Below are 24,612 nucleotides of genomic sequence, written 5' to 3'. Positions count from 1 at the left end.
TCATTTTAGAGTCCCCTGGTAAGATCTTGCATGGTATTCGTGCTGGCTGTTTCCCATTTGATTTTGAAATATCTTTGGCTGCTCACCTAGATAGATTCTTTTTCTGTCTTACTCTTGGAAAACACTACTTTGTACATATACATATGTATGAATGCATAATATATAAATATACATAGGCATACCCACACACACAGCCTTTGGAATTTTTATCACAATGTAGAGTGAAATAAATTTGAAATCAGGTTTGCAGAACTCTTGGAATTCCAGTGTTTTACAATGAAAACCTCACTATTATTATCACTAAAATGAATACACCTCAAAGAGCTCAGATCGATGCAAATATTTTCTTAGACCAATTTGTAGTATTCTATCAGTTGTGAGTGTCTTATTCTAGTTGTAAAGACTTCAGGGTACTTTCAGAGCTTGTATCAGAACAAATCATTTTAAAATCTTCTAAAAAAAGGAGAAATTATCAGAGAATCCTAAAGTATCTAAAAAGTTTTCAGAAATTATGTATTTAATAGTTAAGTTCAACTGAAATGGAAACTAAACATTTAAATGAAACAGAAAACTGGTAACTGTTAACTATACTATTAAACAAAAGTATTATTGATTTTCCTTCAGCTACCTAATAACTAAGTCTTGGTACCTAATATAACGTAAAATATTTTGCATAAACTGTTGTCATGAACCCATAAAGAAATATGAATGTGATTAGGAAGTAACATGTTGATTATTCTTCAAGACTAGGAAGTTTTTCCTGGTCATTAAACTCTGCGTTTCTCTCTCCCTCAAGTAAGCCTAGTGAACATCATTTGAACATAGTGTTCTGAATTGGGCCACCCATCTTTCCAGGCTTTCTTGGCTGATGGATGCTCTGACATCAGAGAAGATAATGGGTGGAGCTGAAGTGACATGCTGTGTCCGAAGAAACACTCCCCTCTCATAATGCCGTCAGAAACTGATTCCCAGTGAAGGAGGCAGCACTGATTTAAGAAGTTAGAAAGCCAGGACATGAGTACACCACTTAAATAAGCAGTTAGCAACTTTCTCTACTATGCTTAAATAATAGGCTTCCATTTTGGCTGTTCTTTGTTCTTATAGCACTCATTATCTTTAACAGAAACCTTTACTGAACAGTAACTCATACTGGTAGTGTTATTCTGCTTCTCTTTTTTTTTTTCCTTCCCTTTTTTTTCCTATCAATCAGTTAACACCACTTGATCATTAACTAACAAAACACATAAAAGTATCCTGATGTAAAGTCAAACAGCACTTAGTAATCCAACTGTTCGTCAAAATTAGTGACCTCAAGGGAGCATTAGATAATTCTGTTGTTTTCAGCCCTCCTCAGGAGCAGGAGTTTACAAAGTATCAGAAAATGCCTGTTGTACCAAAGCAGCTCACAGTCATCAGACTTTCTTCTTACCATTTTATAACATTTACCTCTAGTAGTGGCTAAAAAATTCAAAGTCCTCATTACGTCAAATAAAACCCTTCCATAAATTCATTCACTGCCATGTGCATTTTACAGAAGCTGTTCCTAAATCAAAACATACCAGAACATGGTAGAAAATTAAAAGAAAAAACCCACAGTAAATACTCAGGATTCACTCTGCACATCAGAATCACAACAAACCGGGAATTCAAACTCAATTTTGTGCGTAATTATGCATGCTGGCTTTTCCTTCTGACTAGTTTTCTAAATGTTACACAGCATATATTTGAGGCTTAGACAGCACCCAGCTGAAGTTTTATGCCAGACATTCCTAATATGACAGAACTGTAAATCTTAAAAGAACTACTCAGAATTTGCCAATGCATCACGAGCTCATGAATCTCTTCATAGCGTGCATCCCTACATCCTTACTAAATCACATAATTTTTCTTTACGAATACTCAGATAAAGATTTTTAATTGCACATTCATCAATGAAGTAGCAGGAAATGAAAAGGTGAGTAAACTATATATATAGCAGTGTTTATGAGATGTCAATAAACTCTTTATTGCCTACACCTAAAGTAGGCAATTTCTCTTCCCTTAGGCAGTTTCCCTTTGCTTTTCACACTCAACTAACCATAACCAGTTCTGACCAATTACATACTTTCCTATCTCTCTCACTGAGTGAAGGTATCTTTAACTTTATAGCTCCTTCCATCTTGTCTTTATAAAAATAAATATACTAGCTACAAGCCTGAGGAAGAGGCAATGATTTCACTTACCTAATTTAGGTGTTAAAGTTGGGTGTGATTTTAAGTGTGTCTCTTCCTTATCGAACAGGAAGCTAAATCTGCTATAGCGTATAATATATAATCATAGGATAGTTAGGGCTGGAAAGGACCTTAAGATCATCTAGTTCCAACATAATAATGCACCCCCAGTCTTAATGTTTCATCAACAGAAAATGTTCAAAAGGTCATTTATGACATTAGGCAGTTAAAGTGGAGGTCCAAAGTGAGCTAAGCTGAGGTGACTCCAACCTGATCTCACCTCTTGAAAACAAGCACATAGTATGACTGAAAAAAAGTATTTACCATGTGTTAGGAGAAATATGTACTAACAGATTCCGCTGAACTTAGGAGAACTAGGACCCACTTGAAATAATATGTACTACAAAGGTTACTAATAAGGCTCAGAAATCAGTAATAAAATAGCCCAAATAATTTCTAAAATGAATACTTACCAAATTGTAAGTCTCATTCATGTTATTTGCTCTTTGCTCATCTGTCTTGCTATGTCAGTAATGAAAAATACAAATACATATACAGGAGCTACCAAACTTCATACTACACAATTGCCATCTTCTTTACAGCACCAAGTAAGACAAGCTACAGTCTAAAATTACCTTTTACAAGTGCTTAAATAATGCTAAAAAAAAAAAAAAAAAAGAATGAGGAATGCTAACCTTATGATGTTTTCAGTTGTTTTCAAATAAGCCATCAGCTTCCCTTTTACCCCTTTTTAATTATTTGGAAGTTTTAAGTACACTTGAAAAATCAGTTTTGTCACAAGAAAAATCTACTCTTTTTAAACCAGTGTTTCACCAGTGGAAGCTCCTCCTATTGCCAAAGGCAGGAGATGATGTAGTAGAGCAATCTATTGGACACACTACTTCCCAAATGTTTTACATTTTAAAGGGGACATTTATGCCGATGGTCTTTGCAAGGTGCTCTGATGGCTAGCAATCAATCTGATGGCTACAGCTATTTATTTGCAGACCATATCAACATTCCACAAATGAGTTACCTGCGCATATAAAAGAATAAATAAATTTACTAAGGATAATACTAAGGATAACAAACTGCTTCAGAAATGCAGGATGGGCATTGTCCGCATGGATTTGCCCTTTGAAATCTACTGCTGTGGAGAGCAGGAAAAGAAAGGAAGAAAGAGGCATTATTACCTCCCACCATGAAATGCTGCAGTAAAATATTTCCTTGGTCCTATCAGGGTGCGAAACTGCTTCTAAGTGGAAGAATGATCAATATCCTGAGATGAATGCACTTTCTACCTAATAATGAAACACAGTAACATTCTTTTAAAATCAAGCTGAATCAACCCTTATCTAACTGAATCAGAGGAATACCAAGAACAGCCAAAATTTCAGCCAGAATAAACAGTAAAAGCTTAATTTTCTGCCTTCAGCTTTCAAGGGCTCATATAATTTTTAAATTTATTTATATGCCAGATATTGATCTGTGCTGTGATTTCTCAGTATAAATTTTCTGTTAAACATCTCTTTAAACTATAGAAACTGCTATAAATGTTATATATCCAAATGTCTATATCTATGACCAGCGACTTAAAATGCAAGGACTTAGAGAGATACAGTCTTTGAGAATTATTCACCAACCAAACACATTACTACCACTTACCAAGTAAGAATAACTCTAAGGGTTGAAAAAGTAATCCTGCTAAATCCTGTGACCTCTTACCTAACTGAAGTAGCCCAAATACCTCATTTATTTCATACTCCGAGACCTGAAATCTGACTAAGATTATGTTACTGAAGTTTTCAATTAGATTTTTGAATTTTAACTTTAATGATTTTAAAACATATGTAACTTTTATTTCCATAAGGAACACATTATTATTGTAAATACATCAATCAGAAGTGCCCGGATAGATTAGGGATAATGTTTTCATGTACACTGAGGCCCAAATTGTGTTAGTTTCACATTTCTGCATTACTAATGTCCTTTCTAATATTGATGTATAACCAAAATTGAAAAGAAGTTTGGGCTTTTTGATCAAGCTATCTTCATAGGTAGCCGAAATGACCTTTCGGTCGGTGAGTTTATTCACACCTCAAGACAGCGTATGTAGAATTTTACTTTATTTCACTCATGAGGCCTCATCATTCATCTCTGAATCTTATCTGGAATTTAAAGCACTTTCTCTGATCTCCAGGATCTGCCTTCTGCTCAGATGATATGTGCAGGGATTCTGCCTAATAGATATTTCTATTAAGACATTTGCAATGAACTTATTTTTCACTCTTCTGAGGACTCAGTGCTGTGTGTGGCCTGCAAATGGAGTTCTGCTCATGAACTAAATGAAACACAGGTTTAACTTGCCTCCGGAAACAGGCAGTATTTGCTCAAAAAACAAGGAAATACTTTTCAGTAATAATATGTAATTAAAGAAAGGACTATGAGTGTTAATATAAACCAAGCCATCCCATCCTCTCAAATTACTTTTCAAATAGTAATATACTGGGTTTTTTAAATTATTTTGTTTTATAAAAACCTGACTGAAATACTAATACTCAAATATTAAAGGTTACATTTAAGTCAGGTGTCTTAACTGCTGCTGCTCCAAGGACTGAGATTTCAGGCAGCTGAGAAGTCTGGCCATACTCCTGAAGGGGTAGTCAATAATAGTATTTTTTAAGGAGGATGCACTAAGAGAAAAGGAGATTGTTGCTGTTCAGAATAGGATGATATATCCTTCCCTTGCTGTTGGTGTCTGAACAAATATAGTGCTTGTTTCAGCCAGTTACTTAGACATTATGAAGGTGCAGAGAGTGTGATTAACACAAATTAGACTCCAAAGAACACAGACTAGTTGTGGCTTGTTTGCTTTTGAGAGCAAACACTTAGGTGATCTCTGAAAACTGGATTCTGAAGTGACCTTCTCCCTCCTCCTCCTCCTGTCTCTCACACATTCCCACCTTCACACATCACTTATTTTGTTAGACCAAAGCGCTCATCTATTCAAATCCCACAGGAAGTGCTATGTGCTATTCTTTATTCATGAAATAAATATCTAGTCTTGATACCTCAGTTCTCACCTACCACCAGGTAGGTGAGATATAGCAGGATTCCTGGGTTGGGCATTCTGTGAACAGAAGAGGCCCAGGCAGAACACTCCCCTGGGCTAATGACCTCTCTATTGCTGAAAATGAGACTGCTGGCTCTTTGAAGGCTTTCCATCACCTGCCACATCTCTCTTCAAAGGTTTGCTGCCTCTGAAGGAAGTACTGACACTGCTTGCAAACTTGCAAGGGCTGCTTTAAACCTACTCAGCAAAGGAAGATATAGCTGACACAGGCATTAAACACCCTTTCACAATTTCCACATTTTGGGAAAGGTGATTTACTTGAAAGATATGTGCTGCGTTGAAGGTTCACAGTGCAACTCAGAGATAAAAGAATTCCTGTTCTTACACAACTCTCACATTAAACCGAGAGGGTATCTCTGGAGCATCACTTAGTGTTATTAGCGGGAGCCCACTACTATGATAATTTTGAATATTGCTGTAGTCTGAGATGTAGTTAGCTGTAACTGCAGAAAGACATGAGAGGGAGACGCTCCTTCCCCATGCATATTACTGTTCTATTTACTTCAGTTCCGGCAGGTAATTAGGACATAATGCAGATAAAAGAAAATGCTATTTTGCTTTTATTGCAGATAAAAGGCGGCAATGAGTCATACTTGGCTACTGAGTAATTTCTGTAAACTGAGTAATAGCTTTGTAACCATGTTTCTGTACTTATACTCCCAGGTAAGTCAGGAAATTATACAACCCAAATATTATGCATAGTCTTTTACTGAAATGGTAACTGCTGGGCCTTTAATTACATAGCTGGCACTTTGCAGAAAGGCTGATTACATGCTACATACCTCACAGGGGTAATTACTTATCAGCTATATTTGTGATTTTGCCAGGGAATGCTGTTATTTAGTTAGTATATAACTAGCATTCAGTACTAATCACAATCATGTTCTTAGTGCTTTTATGGGAGGAAACAAGTCAGCATTGAGGAACTACATCCCAGAATAGTCCTGGGTTGACATTAGGGACATGAAACAAATAGACCGTGGGAATAAATTTTCAGTATCAGTGGTGCGCAAACCCTTAAAGTTTTGTGGATATCTTTAAAATAATCACCTGAAAGTTCAAACCTGTATTGACAGCTGAGCTGGCTGGAATTTCCCCTGTGAAGCACTGTTTTGCTGACTGGAAAATGGCTGCGGGACTACAGACATCTTCCTAAAATAAAATTACTACTGCTAGAAATGGGACAATGGGCTCTTCAGGGAAACCCAAAGCCAGCACTGAAACCCACACCTTCTTCTGTTTGTCAAAATGGGGCAGAAATGGTTCAGATCTTCTCAAAATTGTGTAGCACTTTTTTAAAGAAAGGAGGAAAACAGAATCTGTGCATTGAGGACAAAAAGGCCAATATGCTCCCCTGAAGTGTATTAGAATAGACCCAAACTAATTGATGGGGAACTCTTACAAGAGCAGATACTTCCTTGGGATAAAATTGGGGATGAAACCCCTCACAGCAGAATGTTGAAAATGAAATATCTCTTCAAAATGAAACTACCCATTCAATACTTGGTTTTGAGTTCCTTTTACCAGAAACAAAAGCTTATTTTAGCTGCAAGTTTGTTCCTTTGCATTTTGCTGTGATTCTGCGGATAGCAACTGCACAATGAAGAGAAGGAATGCAGATACTCAGTGATTCCATTTTCATCAGGTATCTCAGCAGTACAGTTTGCTTCTCCAAAACGACTAACTGGAAACAAAGCACAGATTTCTGTATCAACCTCTCTCCTCTTGACTTTCTGTACTCATTTTCTCCTTTCTATCTACAGCCATCTTTTCCACCCGTCTCTCTTCACCACATTCCCCTGCATCTTCCAGTAGTTCCTTCATTTTTTATATTTTTATAGCCGGAACTACATCTCCATTTTTCTCCTGTACAAGTCAGAGATCCTCATGTTCAACATACCCTGTTGCTTCACTGCTACTTTTCTCCCTTCCAATACTCCCTGTCAGACTCAAGAGCCAGCTGTATACTTTTTCAGAGGTACTACTCCTCATGGAGAGGATTAGATTGAATTTGCATTGCTTCTTTTGTAAAGCACTCATCAGTTCATGATCGACACCACCATTTTAGTATCTGCAGCTCCATTTCCATTCAGGGACTGGAAATCATTTGTGTCTATTTAAATTTTGTGTGCTGAATGCAAAAATTAATTTATAGAACAGATTAAGCATGCACAGGGATAAGGAAAAAAGGCTATGAAGTGATTGTGCACCAATAAACATTCTTAAAATTATATATTATATATTACATACTTTTTAAATTAATTGTGGCCATACAGAGGTATGCCAAATCAATAGTAAAAGTAACTCTGGCCAATAATTTTCCTCTGAACACACATCTTACAGACCAAAATGCCCCAAACAATTCTGATTTAGCCTATTCACTGCTGTCAAGACCATAAATCATTGTAAATAGAGATAATTCCAGAAGATAAATGGAAAGACACGGGTTCCAATTTTAATCTTAGATACAAAACTTTCATCATTCCCTACACACCGGAGTTATTAAAACTGGGAACTCTGTATGCACGAGAGACATCTTCAATTGTATGACCACCTCCTTCTAAACAATGATCAGAAGAGATCAGAACTTGGTTTATGTACATACAGCACGACATACAGGCAGATCGCACTCAGGAACTGAAGCGTATTTGAAATATTAATGAAGGATATCCATGTATCATTACAGTACTCTCCCAGAATTTACTTCAGTTGCCCAAGGCTAGTGACCGCGCTGCTGTGGTTGGTATCAATATCCTCTGTAGCACCACTGAGCCTGTGCTCCTGTAGACCACTGCACAGCAAATATGTGGCCTCACGTTCTTTCTGAACCTTAACCATGCTGTGAACAAAAGTTATCTGAGATGGCTGAGGTTTTTGATAATTTTGTACAGAAAACTTTATGGAAATAAGATCACATAAAAATGCCTCCCTCCCCCTTTCACTCAGGAAAGTAGCACACTTAGAGATATTAATGGGTGGCAGATGAAACCATTACTAGAAAATAAAACCTTGCTTTAAAAAACCTAAATTATCATTTTTGCCTTTTATGGGGGAAAAATAATCACAAGTATATTCTGATATGTAACCCTGTATCTCTTATCTATTTGTACCTGGAGGTGTGTGGAGGAGATCTGTATCTCCTTTTGAGATTTCTTTTTGTCTAATATTTACTCCTACTCCTGAAGTATGACAAAGCATCTTCTGAATCGTAAGCTTTAAGTATTATTTTTTTATTTTATCCTTTCACCTTTCTGCTTTACAAGAAAAGATTCTGAAGCTCCTGAAAGGGCTTGTTTATTAAATGTTTCCTGATGATGACTAAACATGTCTGAAGGGCATGAAGACAGAATGCACTTAGTGTGAGAAATCACATTTACACTGTAGCTGTCATACCAGTATCACAGCTAAAAGCATAGTTAATTTACTATCAGAGAAAAGGCAATTCTCTGGGGCAGCCAACTATCAGAGTCAATCTAAGAGAGCATCAAACAGTGTGGGGCTGTGTGCCCCCCCCCCCCCCCCCCCCAGTGCACAACAAGCATACACCCACCCAAGTCTTGGTGCACAGGAGTTGTTAATTTCTATGTAGCATTCCTATTGCTGACAAGGTTAAGTAGACACATTACTGACTGTACAAGTTAATCATGTACTCTCAATTTAGAGCATTGAAACGATTACAGAAAAGCAGTACTTGCATTCCTTCTGCCTACTACAAAAGACTTGTTTGTATTCTGATTTTCAAATTACAGGTGGGAGTTTAAGACACCATTAATACATAAAGGCTTAATATTCTTTTACTGTAGACATAATCTTAATTCCCAATGCATACAGATACAACTATACATCAACAGACTGCTTCAATAATTCAGTATAGTGAAGTTTTCATTTAGTTTTCTGAGCTGACAAAGTAACCACCTGTACTGAAATATGGAAATAATAAAAAATATTTCTTTTTGAGTTTCTACAAACTATTTCAAAATGTAACTGTCAAATACCTCGTGTCTTCAGCTCAGACACAGACACTCTGCAACTGACTATGCACCACTTATCTGTCCCATTAGACTATTTCTAATAAATAATTATTGTAAGATGCTCTTAAACTGTAAGTACAGCAAAAATGTTAGCAGAGGTATCATGAAACTGGAATAGACAGACAGGATTTGTGAAGGCATGGAATTCAAGGGAGATGTTTTTCCACAGTTGTTTCAATAGCTCCACACACACACACACTTTTTTATATCAAAGCTTAAAAGTACCAACTCCACAACTTGGAACTCAGACATTTTTAGCAGAGCCTGATACATTTGGTGTGCGAATTTCAAGAAATACTGAATTGTTGATATTTTCTTTCAAATTTTCAAGCAAATGTTGCTTCATGTGGGAATTAAAGCGGGACTAAGCCTGGAGTCTACACAGTTTTAAAGGATAAAGGTTTTTGTGGCGATGAGTCTAAGATACCTTAGTCCATGTATATCAATAACCGATTCATTGACTTAAAGGACTGCAGAAGGCTTTCAAATGCTGAAAAGACGGCTAGTCACCCAGCTGTCAAGGTCATGAGGAAAAAGAAATCTGAGCAACCTTTGAGCAACCTGATCTAGTGGAAGGTGTCCCTGCCTCTTGTCATTGGGGTTGGAACTGGATGAGTTACTTTAAAGGTCCCTTCCAACCCAAACCATTTTGTGATTCTAGGAAATCAGAGGATTACTTATTTTCCTAAATGTTTATGAAAAGCTTTGTGGTGAACACTTTAAATGACTTTATGCTTTTCCTGAAAACTTCCAAGGGAAGCAATTAAAGGCTTTGCATAAAACCTTTTCTTGTAAGACTCTACCAAGCTAAATGTGCTTCCATAAGTCTAAGGCACTGCTATGTGTAACATAAAATGGAAAAGTGGGTGAGAAAGGCATGGTTGTGTTTTAATTAGCTGGTGATTAATGCCAGTGCATTTATTTCTTGACTGATTCCTGATGCCCAATTTCCAAACAAAACCAAACTGCTTAACATGTATGAAAACTACCATTGAAATTTCAAATTAGAATGGCTTTTTTATGTAAAAATACATATTATTATATGTAAGCATGTTGATAGTTTAATGAAGACCACTGAAACTGCTTAAATACTTAAAGCCATAGGTAAATTGTATGACAGCTCAGGGCTGTGTGTTTCTGACATCAAACCACAATCAGTCCACCTGAACTAGTGCCAGCCAAGGAAGGGAAGAACAGTACTGCAAGGAATCCGGGTATGACATTCAGAAAGGTCTGAATTTCCTTCCTTTTTGAAGGAAACTGGGCATTTCCTGTTACCTTTGCATACAAAGTAGTGTGGTATTCTACTGCACACACACACGAGTTAGATTAATAAAATCATTTTCTGTTTAAATTGTAATACACTTAACTGTGATCCTAATTCTTAATCTATTTACTTTAGCTGAGCACTGGGCAAAAAAGTTACTACAAGAATCTTCCTTAAAACAGCCACATTCAGTTAAAAATTCAGAACACAGAAAATTAAGACCGAATTTGAAACCAGGGTCTCTGTGCGGGCTATGGAGCATTATGGCAAACTGTTACTTGGGAGGGCATCCAAATCCTTTGATGTCAACAGAGATGCCTCAGTGAGAGACAGCAGGCTTGAGGCCACTTACACAGACTAGAAAAATGCCATGCAGGTTGCCTATCCAATTACAACAGCAACAGTAAATTGCTCTGAACAAGTTTGAGTCCATAGGTTAATTGGAATAAACAAATTGAAAGGGAAAAGGCTGAATTTGTAATAAACAATCACTGAAAGATTGGAAACTAACTTAGCAAGAGCCTGAACCCTGACTAACTGCTTGAAAAAAAACACACTGAAATTCTTCAGTGTCTTGAATACCATTAATTGTCCATTTGGAAGAACACAAGTGCAGAGCCTGGATAATCTGTGCACTACCCGCCTGCAGCTTCCCATCTCTTTTTGAGCAGCTACGAGTAAATTAGAAATAGGAATTGAAGTGACTGCTGTGAGGATACTTTAACTTGGAAGGTATGCTGCAGTATCAAAGTAGAACTTTGTGCAACAGGTACGATGTTTCTTTCAGCAAATTTATTTACTGATGTTGAATTGTTATGACTAGTATTTATGCAAATACTAAGAGAAAATAGTTAAGGCTAATAAAAATATTACAGCTATCAATAAATACTAAAGCATGTCAGTAATTGTCCTGAAATTATGATTCAATAAAGTTGCAATTTTTGACTTTAGAATTGCACTTAGAAACTTAGTTTCACTGGAAAACAATTTTTGCTCGTGGAAAATTCAAGTGAGGATCTTGCTTTTGCCTGCCTAGGAAGCTTCTGAGGATTCATTTCCAGCTTACAAAGAATATGTGACTCTAACGTAACAAATGCTTTCAAGCCATGAAATTATTCATAAGGATTTCCATTTTCTAGCCAGCACTATACTATAAATGGATTCACAATTATTTGTAACATAATCAGCACTGAAAAGCTGGTTAATGTTAAATTTTGAAGTAATCCTGGCTCTGTCATGCTCTAGCAAAGCTCACGGATCTAAGCACAACTTGAAGAATTCATTCCTAGTTAGAGGCACTGAATTAAAAACCTGCACAGTTATCCTTAGTGAAAAGCTGCTGACGTTCCCTTTACTCTTACAGAGCACGTATTTGTTTGGTAAGAAAGCAAAGGTTTAGGTTCTCAGCCAGTGCAGTATCAGCTGCACTGAGAACAAGGCCATTTTATACCAGTGGAGGTATTGGCTTATTTGCACATACTTAATACAGCCCTCAGGAATTTTGCACTTTCTCTAGCAAATAAGCCCACTAATATTATAATAGTTCAAAACAGCCAATAGATACCAATTCTCCTGAAAGTTTTTAAATCTGTATCTTAAGACAGTATCTTGAAAAAGTAAAGCTCCTTATGAAAAATGCAACTGATCTTTCATTAAAATCTTTTAACTCATACATTTAATTTACCTCTCAGAGTCATTCCTAATATATCCCAAGAGTTCTGGATATAAGAACACTGGTTTTGATAACCTAGGGAGGTGGTACAGTGAGAACTGATAAATCCATACTAAAACTAAATGTCTCCTACAGTCTTAGGTGTGGAGCTGTTTATATGGTCACTTTCACATGATAAATTACTGACATAAGTTTAATTAAACCATCAGCACCCATAATAATACAATTAAAAATACCAAGCATTAATTAGAGAGGTCACACATGACAGGGCTCGAAGGAATTTTACGAGGATATATAAAGTCCACATCTCTCTGCCAAGGTTGCACCAAGTACATCCACTACAATCTCTATAATAAATATAAGAAAATAAAATTTTATGGCTAAAACCAGGAAGATGAATAGTTCCAGTTTAATGCATATTTCAGTAGCAAAGAATTTGATTTCTTCAGTTTAATAGTCTAGTATCAAATTGAGTTTATGGACAACACCACAATAGAAGATTTCCATTCAGTTTGCTAAGTGTGGCAAACTGAGTTCACTGGGATCTGACCAAAATGTGATCTACCATCTTATTTCATTTGCCAGAATTCCCAGTTACTAATATATGTCTTCTCAAACCAGCCCCTGCTCTTGACTTGAGCAGATAACTCTCTCTTGCCATGAATTCTGCTTTGGATACTGCCTAGGTAAGGCTTCCCTGTAAGACCATGCTATTTCCTACTGTCTCTGTTCCATAAGAAGAGACCCCATTAACCTCAGAGAAAGGTACACAGTCACCAACCTGGCATTATAACCACCCGCATGCAGTGTGTGATGAAACTCTTAGGTGTCATATCCAGCATTCCCAGAGCATAATGAAAAAAACCCTGGAATGAGGATTTTTTCCCCTTGTCTTGTTGGATGCGAGAAAATAACCACACTAAAAAAATTAGGTATTTGGCTTTCATATAAGAAGCTTTCTCTATAAGGTATACTCACTGTTGCATTGTGACAACACTGCAGTGAAGCATGAGAGTTTGCAAACTAATTTGTGAGCTCCTGTTGTAGCCTTGAAACTCATAATACGTAATACTTATTTTCACAACAGGTTTCAAGACCACGGATGGCTTAATTACAGCTTTAAATAATGAAATTCCTTAATCATACTGACAGATAAAGCGTCTGAAAGCCCTAATTATGTACTGTAACTGCAGCATGTCTTTGTGCTGTCATGCTGTAACTTCAGTCTGTCTTAGTAAATTAGATCCATAGTTTGGTCATGACAAAATAATTCTATTATAATCCACCTCTCTTCTTGTTAAATTGCATTAAGCAAGCAAGTTCAGTAACTACAGCTATGCAGCACCCTGTGCTTATTTTGTAACTGTGTAACAAAAAAGCTGCTCAGTTTTGCATTTTTACTTGATTTTCATCGCATGCTTATACATACGCATTTCTAGGCCTTGCTACTGACAACAGACTACCCAGATGTGGAAAGTAAATCAATGGAAAAATAACACCATTCTTACTTTAGGAACTGTGGGCATCCAGAAACCATGGCTCCAAGGCTACAATAAACGGCTCGTGCACAGATAAATGAATTTGTATTTATTTATAACACATACTATTTATCTCCTAACATGCAATCTCACCCAAGTAACAGATCCTGCTCTGCAGCAATGTTTCCAGAACAATTTGTGCATGTTTTGCACAGACTCTGGTGGCAAAACTAGTAAATCAGAGACAGTGTAAAATACAAATATTAAAATTAGCCAATAAATAAGAAAATAAATGTGACAATACACATTTGCGTGTGTAGTCTGATTGGGAATTTCTGTTCCAGGCTTTGTATTTCTAGATTTCCAAGAGCACCATAGAAACAAAGCAAGTCAGCAGACACTTTACTCCAGCTTGTTTATGTGTAATAATAACTCCATATCAAGATAGTCTTTATGTATGAAATTGAATTGATTTGGGGGTCTTCCCACAGTATGCTTTAAGAGCATAATACTTCTCATTGCTTTATGGTCACGGAAGTTCTACAGAAGCACAGACCAGTCACTGCATTGCACACCAGGCTGACTGCAGAAACCAGAAATGCACAAACCCAGGCCTATTTGTAGGGAATACTTCAGAGGTGGCCCAAAGGTAAAGCAAGTTCTTGTCAGCCACTGTTGATTTGTCTGTCAAGATTTTGTAATTAGTGGTAATCTGCAGTTGTATTAAAATATATATATAAATATATTTTTATGTTTAATATATAAAACCTATATATTAAATAAGCTTCTTTCAGTGGAATCTAAGAATTTATCAGCACTGCTGACTCATCCTTGCGCTCACAAAAGTTGTTTCGAAGCAAGATGTTGAATAAAAATTTGTCAAATAGCATTTAAAGATGGAAACTGGTAAATAAACTGTGTCAGAACAGACAGGCCTATAATGCAAGATGTGGGATGCTGTGGATGCTGCGCAAACTTTTTAAATCCTGGACTTATTTCATCTCTGTTGCAGGATTAGCATGATTCATTTATCATTAATCTCTTCCTGGCTCTGTAGGAAAACACCTAACTTACTGCTTTCTGTGATTCTATTAAAAATGAATGCATAAAGCAGTGGAGGTCTGCATATCAATTTGTAAAATAAGTGAAGAGCGTTAAGAAACTATTTTTGAGCTTTGAGTAAAAATGAACAACTGAACTCCATCACAAAAAAAAGATTACCTTTCAATAGGACATCATGTTGGAAACTAAGTGACTGCCAAGCCTGAGGTCTTTATCCAGATGTGATTCAGTGAACAGAGATGATGGAAGCTTGCACCACCCTATCTCCTCCACGAACCCTTAACCCTGAGAATACTATGTACTTTCCACAAATATTCACTCATTTTCTTCCCCTCTGAGCCTCTCAAGAAGGAGGCCACCTGAGGCTTTCATAATGTATTTGTCTTCTCAAAAACTAGGTTCACACAACCAACTGATGTCTAAAAACCCAGCACATAAGAGCAGCTTTCATTGATAGACACTGTAATTTAATGGAAAAAGCTAATTTAACTAAGAAAAGCTCCAGATACCTAATCCCTTTCATTCTGCCCCCTTACTATGTAATATACATTTCTCTAAAAGTCAGTTTCTGTTCTATCTTGATCAGTAGCTTATTTTAAACAGTAAATGGGAATGAAGGGATTGACTGGACAAGACTGCTTTCTGCAGGCACAAAACCCTATTGGGTGTGGTCAGTGAAGTGGTTAAATGAAAATGGGGGGCCTTGCCTTGATCCTTCAGCATCCATGTGCACACTCTGAGACAGGATGCATCATATTCAGATTTACCTAAACCTCTTTCTCTAGTTCCTATTATGGAAGTAATTGTTTGGGGCTTTTCCACAACAAAAAACCACTGCAGGCTTGTTTTGGATTATTCAAAGCAATTCATCTCAGAAAAGAAAAAATAACTTTCTGCATGCTTATCTATTTTTTTGCTGACTTAGAATGACTCCAGATCATTCAAGTGTATTCCCTGTTTTTTAATGGGATCAGTATGAATTTTGCCTCTGGACTGGAAGACTACTTTCAGATGATGACATGGGTATAAAACAGAAAATAATCTCCCAATGTGAATAAAAACAAGTATGTTAAAAAAAAAAAATGCTCGTCCCTGGCTAAGATCCATTCTCCCACTTAAAAAAAGTGTTTCTATTCTGCTGATTTAGGAGAAAGAAAAATACCTCTTGGCTTGACTATTCATAATATTAGTATGAGAAATGTAATATCCATGAGTGTGAAATACACTGCGCATCGTCCTGTTAAATGTTATGTTTTCCACTGTCACCAAAGGCTTGACTACACTGATTCCTATTCAAACTATTATTCTGATTTGGTTCTGTGCGGGCTATGGAAAACAACAGTTACACAAATTGAGGACTGAGTTCTTACTATATTAGCCAGAAATGGGGAATACACAATAACTTCCAGCAGAAATGAGCATCCAGAGGTTTTTCCTGCACGACAACACCTATTTTACATCTCTAGGGTGAAGTTCTGCCCTTGGTAAAATTAATGAACGTTTTCCCACTCATATCAACAGAACTCCATTTCTAATATACATAATCTCATGATAAACTGACCTCCAGTTGCACGCATCAAGGACTTTGAGAAGGCTGAAGGGAAACGGGATCACAAATGTGTATTAAGAAGGTTACCAACTCCCTAGTAGCCAAGGTACTTTTGCACTGTATGGAGCTCAGAAAGCTCAGGCCCCTACCAGACCCCACCCCACAATTATTATTTCCTGGGTGCAAGAGGAGGATGTACGTTCTGATCATTCTCATAAAACGAGTCATACATCTACAGCCCTTCATCTGGCAGTGAAAATCTAGCTCTAGCTTCTTTTCATACTGAGATCCAGAGGAATTTGTAGTTTTATTAGCCCATTATTCACGTATGTTTAGTTTTCACTGTCTTTTAACTTACTCTACCATATAGGCCAGATGGAGCATCTGAGAAAAGGTAAGGAAGTAATTTTCACCAGGTCCCTTCATGACAAAACTTACAACAGCATCACTATGAGAATTAATCATCATGGAAGTCTGGTCACACAACAAAACTTATTATACTTTAGTCTTACATTCTTTATCATCTAGCAAGAGCAGTTGAAAACATACTGTGAAAATAAACTAACAGTATCTGAATGAAGGGAAATTAATGATATGACCTAAAAAATCTTTCCTATCTCTAGTTTCCATCATGTAGTGAGGAAGGTTCTCTTTTCAGTGCCCAGCTGCAGCTCAGCTTTGCTGAAGTGCTATAATTTGGGAGCATATTTTAGGTTATACAAATGATTAACTGCAGACAATAAAATTTACAGTTTAGACCCAAACAACACAATCAAAACCAGTTAATTTGTCAAGCACTACTTTGGACTACATTTAGTATATGCTCTTGTTGAGATGGCTTTGACAAAATAACTTCTCTCCAGAAACATAGTACAGAGTACAATCGACTGAATCTTAAAAGACCTCCAAGGACTTATTCAGTCATCCCTAGCTGAAATCTTTTCTTTCTCTAGGATTTATATCATGAAGAATGAGTGATTTCCTGTTACCAGGTATCTGGGACTTTACTTAAATATCAGCTGAAGATGTGGGAAGTTGCCCGCTGGTGAAACTCCCCTAGGTTTTTTTCATTTCAGACAGAATCTGTAGACTTATTCAAGGTATTCTTTATCCCTTGTCAGAGAACGAACACCACTTGTACTTAACTAGTTAGATACACACAATTAGGATGTTGTTTTGAAACAATAAACCTTCACGCACAACTCATTTCCCAAATCGACAGACCACCGAGAAGTAGATTTCTGAGATGAGCAGCACTTCTGCAAGGAAATAAGACTGTCAAAGCAGAAATAGAAAGAGTATATGCTGCTGACCAGTAACATGGATGTGAATCAAATGCCAGTGCAAGGCTAATAACACACACCGTATGCTTGGTATGAAAAAAGGCTAGTTCAGGATGTCTTCTTTTTTTAAAATAAGGAAGAAAAAATATTTTTTCTTTTTAATTTTTTAAAAAGTATGAAAATGAAAATAAAGTAATTGTAGATGGCAGCAGAGATGAAAAAGTTCTTTCACACAATCAAATACATCCCCTGTCAATGGAAAATTATCTTTGACTGTGTATTTTCCAGTATTTTGTCAGGGCTAAGTTACAGGAGTTACACACAAATTTAATTTATGGAGAGGACACTGGTCTTTTCTCATGCAAGGATATAGAAGTTGACTGCATTCAAAACAGTTTACATAAAATTTGTATTAGCATTAATTTGGATGCTTATTATAGAGGTTAGAAATACAAACCCATCTTCAGCACTCAGAACACCATTAACCGAGGTGACAGAATCTTCAATAGTCTTTAATGTGAATTTACCACTTTCCAGACACTGCAAGATTTCTGATCAAGTACAGCAGAAACTGATTCCAAATTGGTTAATGGAAATTCAAAGCAAGTGCTATGATCATCACATAATTTCTTACCACATTCATCTGATAATCATGACAAAGATTATCTTTTTATATCCATTTTGAAGGTGAATTAGGAAAGTAACCATTCCTATAGCTACATCTTTAATACTATAGTGTAAACTCAAAGATATGAAGCAACTTGCTTTGAGAAAATACTACTTTGCTGATGTTTCTCTTCTTTCATCCAAATGATCCTTACCCTGCTTAGAATTAATAAATCTATGAAAGGCAACTCTTATCTCTTTAATAATAATTTCCTTGAAATATACACTTCATAATAAGAAGAAATTACATACAGCACAGCACATGAAAGTAAAAGTCTGCAGATTAGATTTACAATATATTACAAATGCCTTTGTGTGTGTCAGCATACTCTTTGTTGAAAAGGTTTCCATGTCTTCCACTGTGCTGATAAAGTAGATTTTTTTTAATGATAGATGGAGAACTTTTAGGGAACTATATGCAATGTTGTGTCTCTATTGCCAAAGGATATAAACTTCTACTTACTTTTTGAAATGACTCCATTAAAAAAGCTACCGTATAAAATAACTCAACCAAGTCTTATCCTTTATCTCTTTTTATGTGGATCCCAATTAGAGTCACAACACTTACAAGTTGCCACGTAATAGCAATAGACTTCCGATTTCCCCAAGCAGTTATGCTAGCATTTGTGTTGTTCTCTGTCATTTCTAAAGGGGGTGAAGAGAAGGATGGATAAAGAAAAGAGAAAACCTGATCCAGTTTCCAGTGGAACTCCGCGGGACGGAAGGTGTCAGCCTGATCAAAGTCTTTGCGCAATAGGAACACCAATCGGCAGTTGTGCACATACAGGGCATAGTGATGCCGGTTCATCTCTGAAACGTAAAATGGTGATAAGTTGGTCATCTGAATTACCGCAAACACTTCTGTTTAGGTGTATGTGTCTGAAAGCAATATATACCTGAGAGAGAAACCCAACCAAATAAAAAAAAAAAACAAAGAATTGACTTTTGTCAATATTATGGATCATTTGCAGGGAAGCCACACATTGTAAGCATCTTCCTCAATTACACTGTATTAGTTTTGCTTATTACTGCGTTAAAACTAACAAAATTCAAATCAATATTTAATCTAACAAATTTCAATGCAGAATTAGAACTGGTTTTCTCAATCTAAATAATAAAGAAAAATTAAACATAATTATGTCATCCACTATTCCTATCAAATCTACAAATGTGTTCATAGAGATTACCCAAGAAGAGAACCAGAGCTTGAAACCTGGGTAGATATCAGTCCCCTCAATAAGCTATCAAGTCGGCAAAGCTTGGAGTGGCACCAACTGATTTCAGTAACTTTTTTTCAGACCAGATTAAATGAGCAACGGAAACACTCCACAAACTTCAGTATGGCCTTTGCCTAACAATTTTTAAATACACAGACTGACCTGTCTTGTCAGAGTTGCAGAGAATAGTCTCTTTCTCAGCTCTTAATCCTGGACTAGGTCCATGTTTCATCCACAGAGTGATGGTGAACTGATCAGTTAAATTCTTCGGTACTATTCCATCTGGGATTTTGGCTCCTTGCTTTCCATCAAATTTAAAAATCATGTCATTATTATCCATGAGAAGCCCAGCTGTCCAGTTAGTTGTTGCACTGGGAGATGGTAACAGGTCAATGGCACCTGAGGAAGCTCCTGCAAATGATTTATAATGAATAACATGATGAGAGAGTAATAAAAAAGCAGTGAAGATTAATTTAATATTGGCTAGGGTTCTGATTCACACTCTTCAGGTTATTTTTACTACTCCAATGGTCCTACTAGCTTCACTGTTATATCCCTCACACATTGTAGAATACTGACTACAATAAGCCAGTAAAGAGTTCTTTAGAATAAACGTACTGCACAAAAAACTATCCAAGATATTTTAACATGTCCTTTCTTGAAAGTTCTCATTATTTTCTAAAATTCATTAAGGACATTTCTTCAGTTATTTCAAGAATTGCTAAGACTAAACCCAAATTCTCTACATCCAGCTGGGAAGTTTTACATCTTCCCTCCCTGACAGGATGGAGATACATGGTCTGTGGGGATGACTGTTGCAAAATACAGTACAGTGGGGATAAATGCAGGACAAGTCACCTAATGTTCAGTAGACAGCCATGGATATTCACAACAATGGCGGTATGCATGTCAATACATACAGAGTATTCACCCTAAACCGAATACCACTTTAACGCTGGCTTCTGGCAAATACATGAGGGTTGTAACTTCATGTGTAACATCAAGTGGTACTCAAAATTCAGATTAGCCCCCCTGCATCCCAAAAGTAAACCATTAACAACGTGGTCTCCAGCTGCATGATATTTTTTGTTAGAGTTAATTGAGGAGAAAGAAAGCAACACCCAGAAATGGAAACACTGTGGTGCCAAGCTCTGATAGAACAGCACAATTCTTTACAGCTCTGGGTTTTCTTACAGCTTAACAACTGTCAGACACTTTAAAAAAAAACTTAATGAGCTACCCTGTGCCTTTACTTAGCTGGTGACAGATAGCATTTACCAGAAAGTATGCTTCTCAAAGCACCAAACCCCCCCTTGTATTCTTGTTGATGCTTTGCCAATTGAAAATAGAGAGAACAAACCGCAACCAGTAAGGTATCTCGCCCTCCTTCAGCAAGAAGAGAAACAGGATCCCAATGCTCTGAAGGAGTCCAGCATTTTAAGCCCAGAATGTGTGGAATTGTATTCTATGGATTTTTTAAAAAGTATAGTAATGATAAGAAAACATTCCTATCATTAACTTAAATTCTTAAAACAATTCTCCAAAATTTATTACTGTACAATGAGGTTATTTTGAAGGCATAGTAATAGCAGGCCTAACACCTGTAAGTTTAGAATTTGAGCACAAAGTATATTTATTACATAAATTGCCATTCTGGATAATACATCACGCTGCATTGCTTGACACACAGATGTTATGAACAGGAATGCATCAAACTCAGTTTATCCAGATGGTACCATTTGGGATAAACTTCCTATTTGTTTTTTTAATTCAACCCACTAAAAAATAAAATTACTTTATTTTGTGTTGATTTTAATGGCCATTTTTTAAACTTACAAGAAACAGAAACTGCTTGCACCATGATGTATATCAAAGGAAATATGCTTTTAAATGGGCACATGCTTATATGTAAACTTATAGGTAAACTATGGGCTCAATGAAGAAGCTTCATCCCTCCCTCATTCTATGTACTCTAGGCATAAAAATTTGGAAAGATCTATTTTCCCACTAGAATAAGCCCGTGGGAAAACTCCAAAATGGAAGTCTCATATTGCTTGCTAAACTGATTCAACAAGATGCTCAACTACCTTATGTTCCCAGCTTAAGGTCAGACTTGTGTAAAAGCATTTGGCTAATGAGTACCAAGCTCAACACGTTATAATTTATCTGCCCATACTTTTTTGAGATTTATGGGTTACTTTGGAACTTGCGTTTACCCTGCCCTGAGAACAACCACTGGATTATGTGCTTGAGAGATTTAGCTGGTAGAAATGATAGTTTCAATCCTAATAAATTTAATCAGCATCCCAAACACTTCTCTCCACCCTTCATGTTTGTGCTGTGAACTTTGTGCCAGGATAAGCACATACTGATGCTGCTTGCTGAACTGGACAAGACTGTTGGCTCAGCTCTAAGTTAACCATCCAAATAAAGCTAAGCCCAAATTAGTACTTTTCAGTCAGATGAAGAACTTTCTGAGTGTCCTACAAAGCTACACAAACATGGGTAAAGAAGAGAGGCCAAGAACTACCCTCATAGCTGTAGCATGGCCTTTAATCTGATACTCAGTGTTTCCGTATTTCAGTTTCTCATCTGCTATCAGCCTGTAAAAATTAATTTTATTGCAGTGTCATTGGCAGCTGAATTGTCTACCTCTCCAACAGATAAATGAAGAAATGAGCACAGGATTTATAAACTGGGTCCTTATTTACAGAGGGACCATCTTGCATTTTATATGGCAAAGATGAATACTCATCTGTAATCCCTTAATTCTATTCTCTCTGCAATCGCAGCTTTACTGGTAGAGAAACAAAGTGACCCAGTTTTTTCTTCCTTTTCAAAGTTTTTTTTTTCATTCAACCATTAGATACAATAAGGTAATTTCTGGGAGAAAACTGATTTCTGGAAATAACCTGTTTTCCTAAGAGTTCTCTCTACATTAAGGATGACAATAAATACTAAACACCAAGTGTAAGCCAGTCCAAATGCAAGTTTGGTGTAAAGTTCACTGTCATTTACAAATTGTTTATCAAATTCCTACTACGAGCTTCTATCCTACCTGCTTTTCTCTATGAAGATATGAAAACCATGTACAAAACAATACTCTTTCAGCAGTGACAATTCCCCCCCCCATTTAAATATTCTTTTTACATCCTATATATTCTCTCAGGTGCTTTACATCCTGTTCCTTCACAGATGTGCTGAGTGAAAACTGGAAGCTCAGCAGTAACGTTAGACAGTACATCTGTCCATCTGCTTAAAGGCTACCTGCAACTTCCACAATGGCACTGACAGACCTCTGAAATGTTTTTGATAGTTCTGCTTTTTCACCAGCTTAGGCCTAAACAAAGTGCAGACAATGAATTAAGACTGGGCTAGTATTGGGAAAAATCTAGTTTATTCAGGAGAAAAAGAGAAAGACTTGAAATAGCCTCTTTTATTGCTCAAGTGTCAGCAGGTAAAGTAATCAAGCCACACTCTACAAAGTGAACCCTTCAGACTTTGCACAGTCTTCCTCAACGATGGAATTTTATACCAGTAGAAGGTACCTACTTTCATCCCTACACTTCAAATGATAATATCGTCAGATATAGTTATTAGAGTTTTATGTCAATGTAATCGTTTGGTGGTTTTGATCTTGTACATAGTGATCTGCTCTAAATGATTGTGCCATTTGCAGTTCAAGTCTGTATCAGGCACAAAGCAACATTCTTTTTGCTGCCAATACAGGTTCTTACAGGAGGCGAAATACTTGACTTCAGCTGTAACATACTTATTTTTATTAAAATGCTAGTATTTTATGAAATCAAGCCCCAGCTTTGACATGATAAAGATGAATACTGTTGGCAGATGGGCATTCTCCTCCTCCTCTAGGATCTCAGTCAGCTGGCTAAAGATACAAGGATTAAAATGACACTTGTCTCTGTAATCTTAACTAAACAATTTTGAAGTTGAAAATATTCCAATTCTATTAGGCGGCTACTCCTGTCACTCACCATTACCTCACTTTCCCAATCTCCACAGGTAATTGGCAATAACAACTGCACAGTATTTTTCCCTGGGAATTGGCTCTCCATTTTTATCTATTTAGTAACACTGGCTAGAAATGTTAATTTACAAAATACTCGCTTAGAGATTGGTGCTTTGATCCTAACAAATCTACAACATGGTTGTGTGGTTATCAAAGCAAATGCGAGCCATACACCTAAGTACCCCAAACAAAAATCCATGCATTTAAAGAGAAAAGAAGAATTGAACATTTGCTACTGTAGCTCAGACAGGATCAAGGCAAAGAGACATTTTGGAGGAGATGAAAATCAATGTTCCAAGCCATCAGGGCTTCAGATGTGGACTTTAAGATGACAAGATTTTACAAGAGGAGAGACAGCATATCTCAAAAGGCACAAGATGAATGGCTTAACATGTGGCCACTGCTCTGCTGTATATATGATCTTAAAGTCACAAGATCATATCAGCATCCTCAAGTATTTCATCTACCTTTCAAAAACTATCTGTATCTTTTAGACTAAATTATCAAAAAGCAGGGAAAGGGTAGAAAATAATAAGGAAACCTTTCTCCACTGGGATCTCTCTTTTCTCAGATTCACATTTCTTAAGTTTTTTTGCCTAAATGATAGCCCCAGATGTTTACCTGTTTGCCTTGACTCTGGCAAAGTACTCAGCAGCAGAAGAGAAAGCTGAGTCAGGAAGACTGAAACATGAGATTAAATTCTCATTAAATCCTATGGTCTTTCTATGATGGCAAATCTATACCTAAAATCTCTCTACACATCGCATCACTATTATAGGCAAAGGGGAAAAAAGGTAACAAAAAGGTGAAATGAGGAAAGAGAAAAATGGGGGAAGAGAAGGGAAGATGAACAGGAGAGGAAAAAAACTGAAGCAAAGATGGAAAAGGCATGAAAAACAGTGAAAAAATGGAAAAAAAATGGAGCACCAGTTGTAATTTCACTCCTCCCTTCATTTTCATTGCCACAATCCAAAATGAGCAGCTGCGCTATATCCACATATTGCATGCTTACTG

General features: G+C 36.7%; 1 protein-coding gene across 2 annotated transcripts in view; it reads right to left on the bottom strand.

Annotated features, from left to right (window-relative positions):
* The window catches only part of CLSTN2 (calsyntenin 2), a 319,496-nt gene that overhangs the window by 36,089 nt on the left and 258,795 nt on the right, over positions 1-24,612 (bottom strand). For both annotated transcript variants that reach the window (XM_061465454.1, XM_061465453.1), the window contains exons 7-8: positions 19,731-19,979; positions 19,040-19,161 (exon numbers count right to left, since the gene is read on the bottom strand). In XM_061465454.1, coding sequence (XP_061321438.1) covers positions 19,040-19,161; positions 19,731-19,979 — 371 coding nt within the window. The remainder of the gene's footprint in view (positions 1-19,039; positions 19,162-19,730; positions 19,980-24,612) is intronic.

The sequence above is a fragment of the Pezoporus flaviventris genome, unplaced genomic scaffold (genome assembly GCF_033815535.1).
Source record: "Pezoporus flaviventris isolate CSIRO_AGI_PZ_B2104156 unplaced genomic scaffold, CSIRO_AGI_Pfla_v1 ptg000040l, whole genome shotgun sequence".
Classification (NCBI taxonomy): Eukaryota; Metazoa; Chordata; class Aves; order Psittaciformes; family Psittacidae; genus Pezoporus; species Pezoporus flaviventris.
The sequence above is the reverse complement of the archived record's forward strand: the minus strand, read 5'-3'. Positions and strand labels throughout refer to the sequence as shown.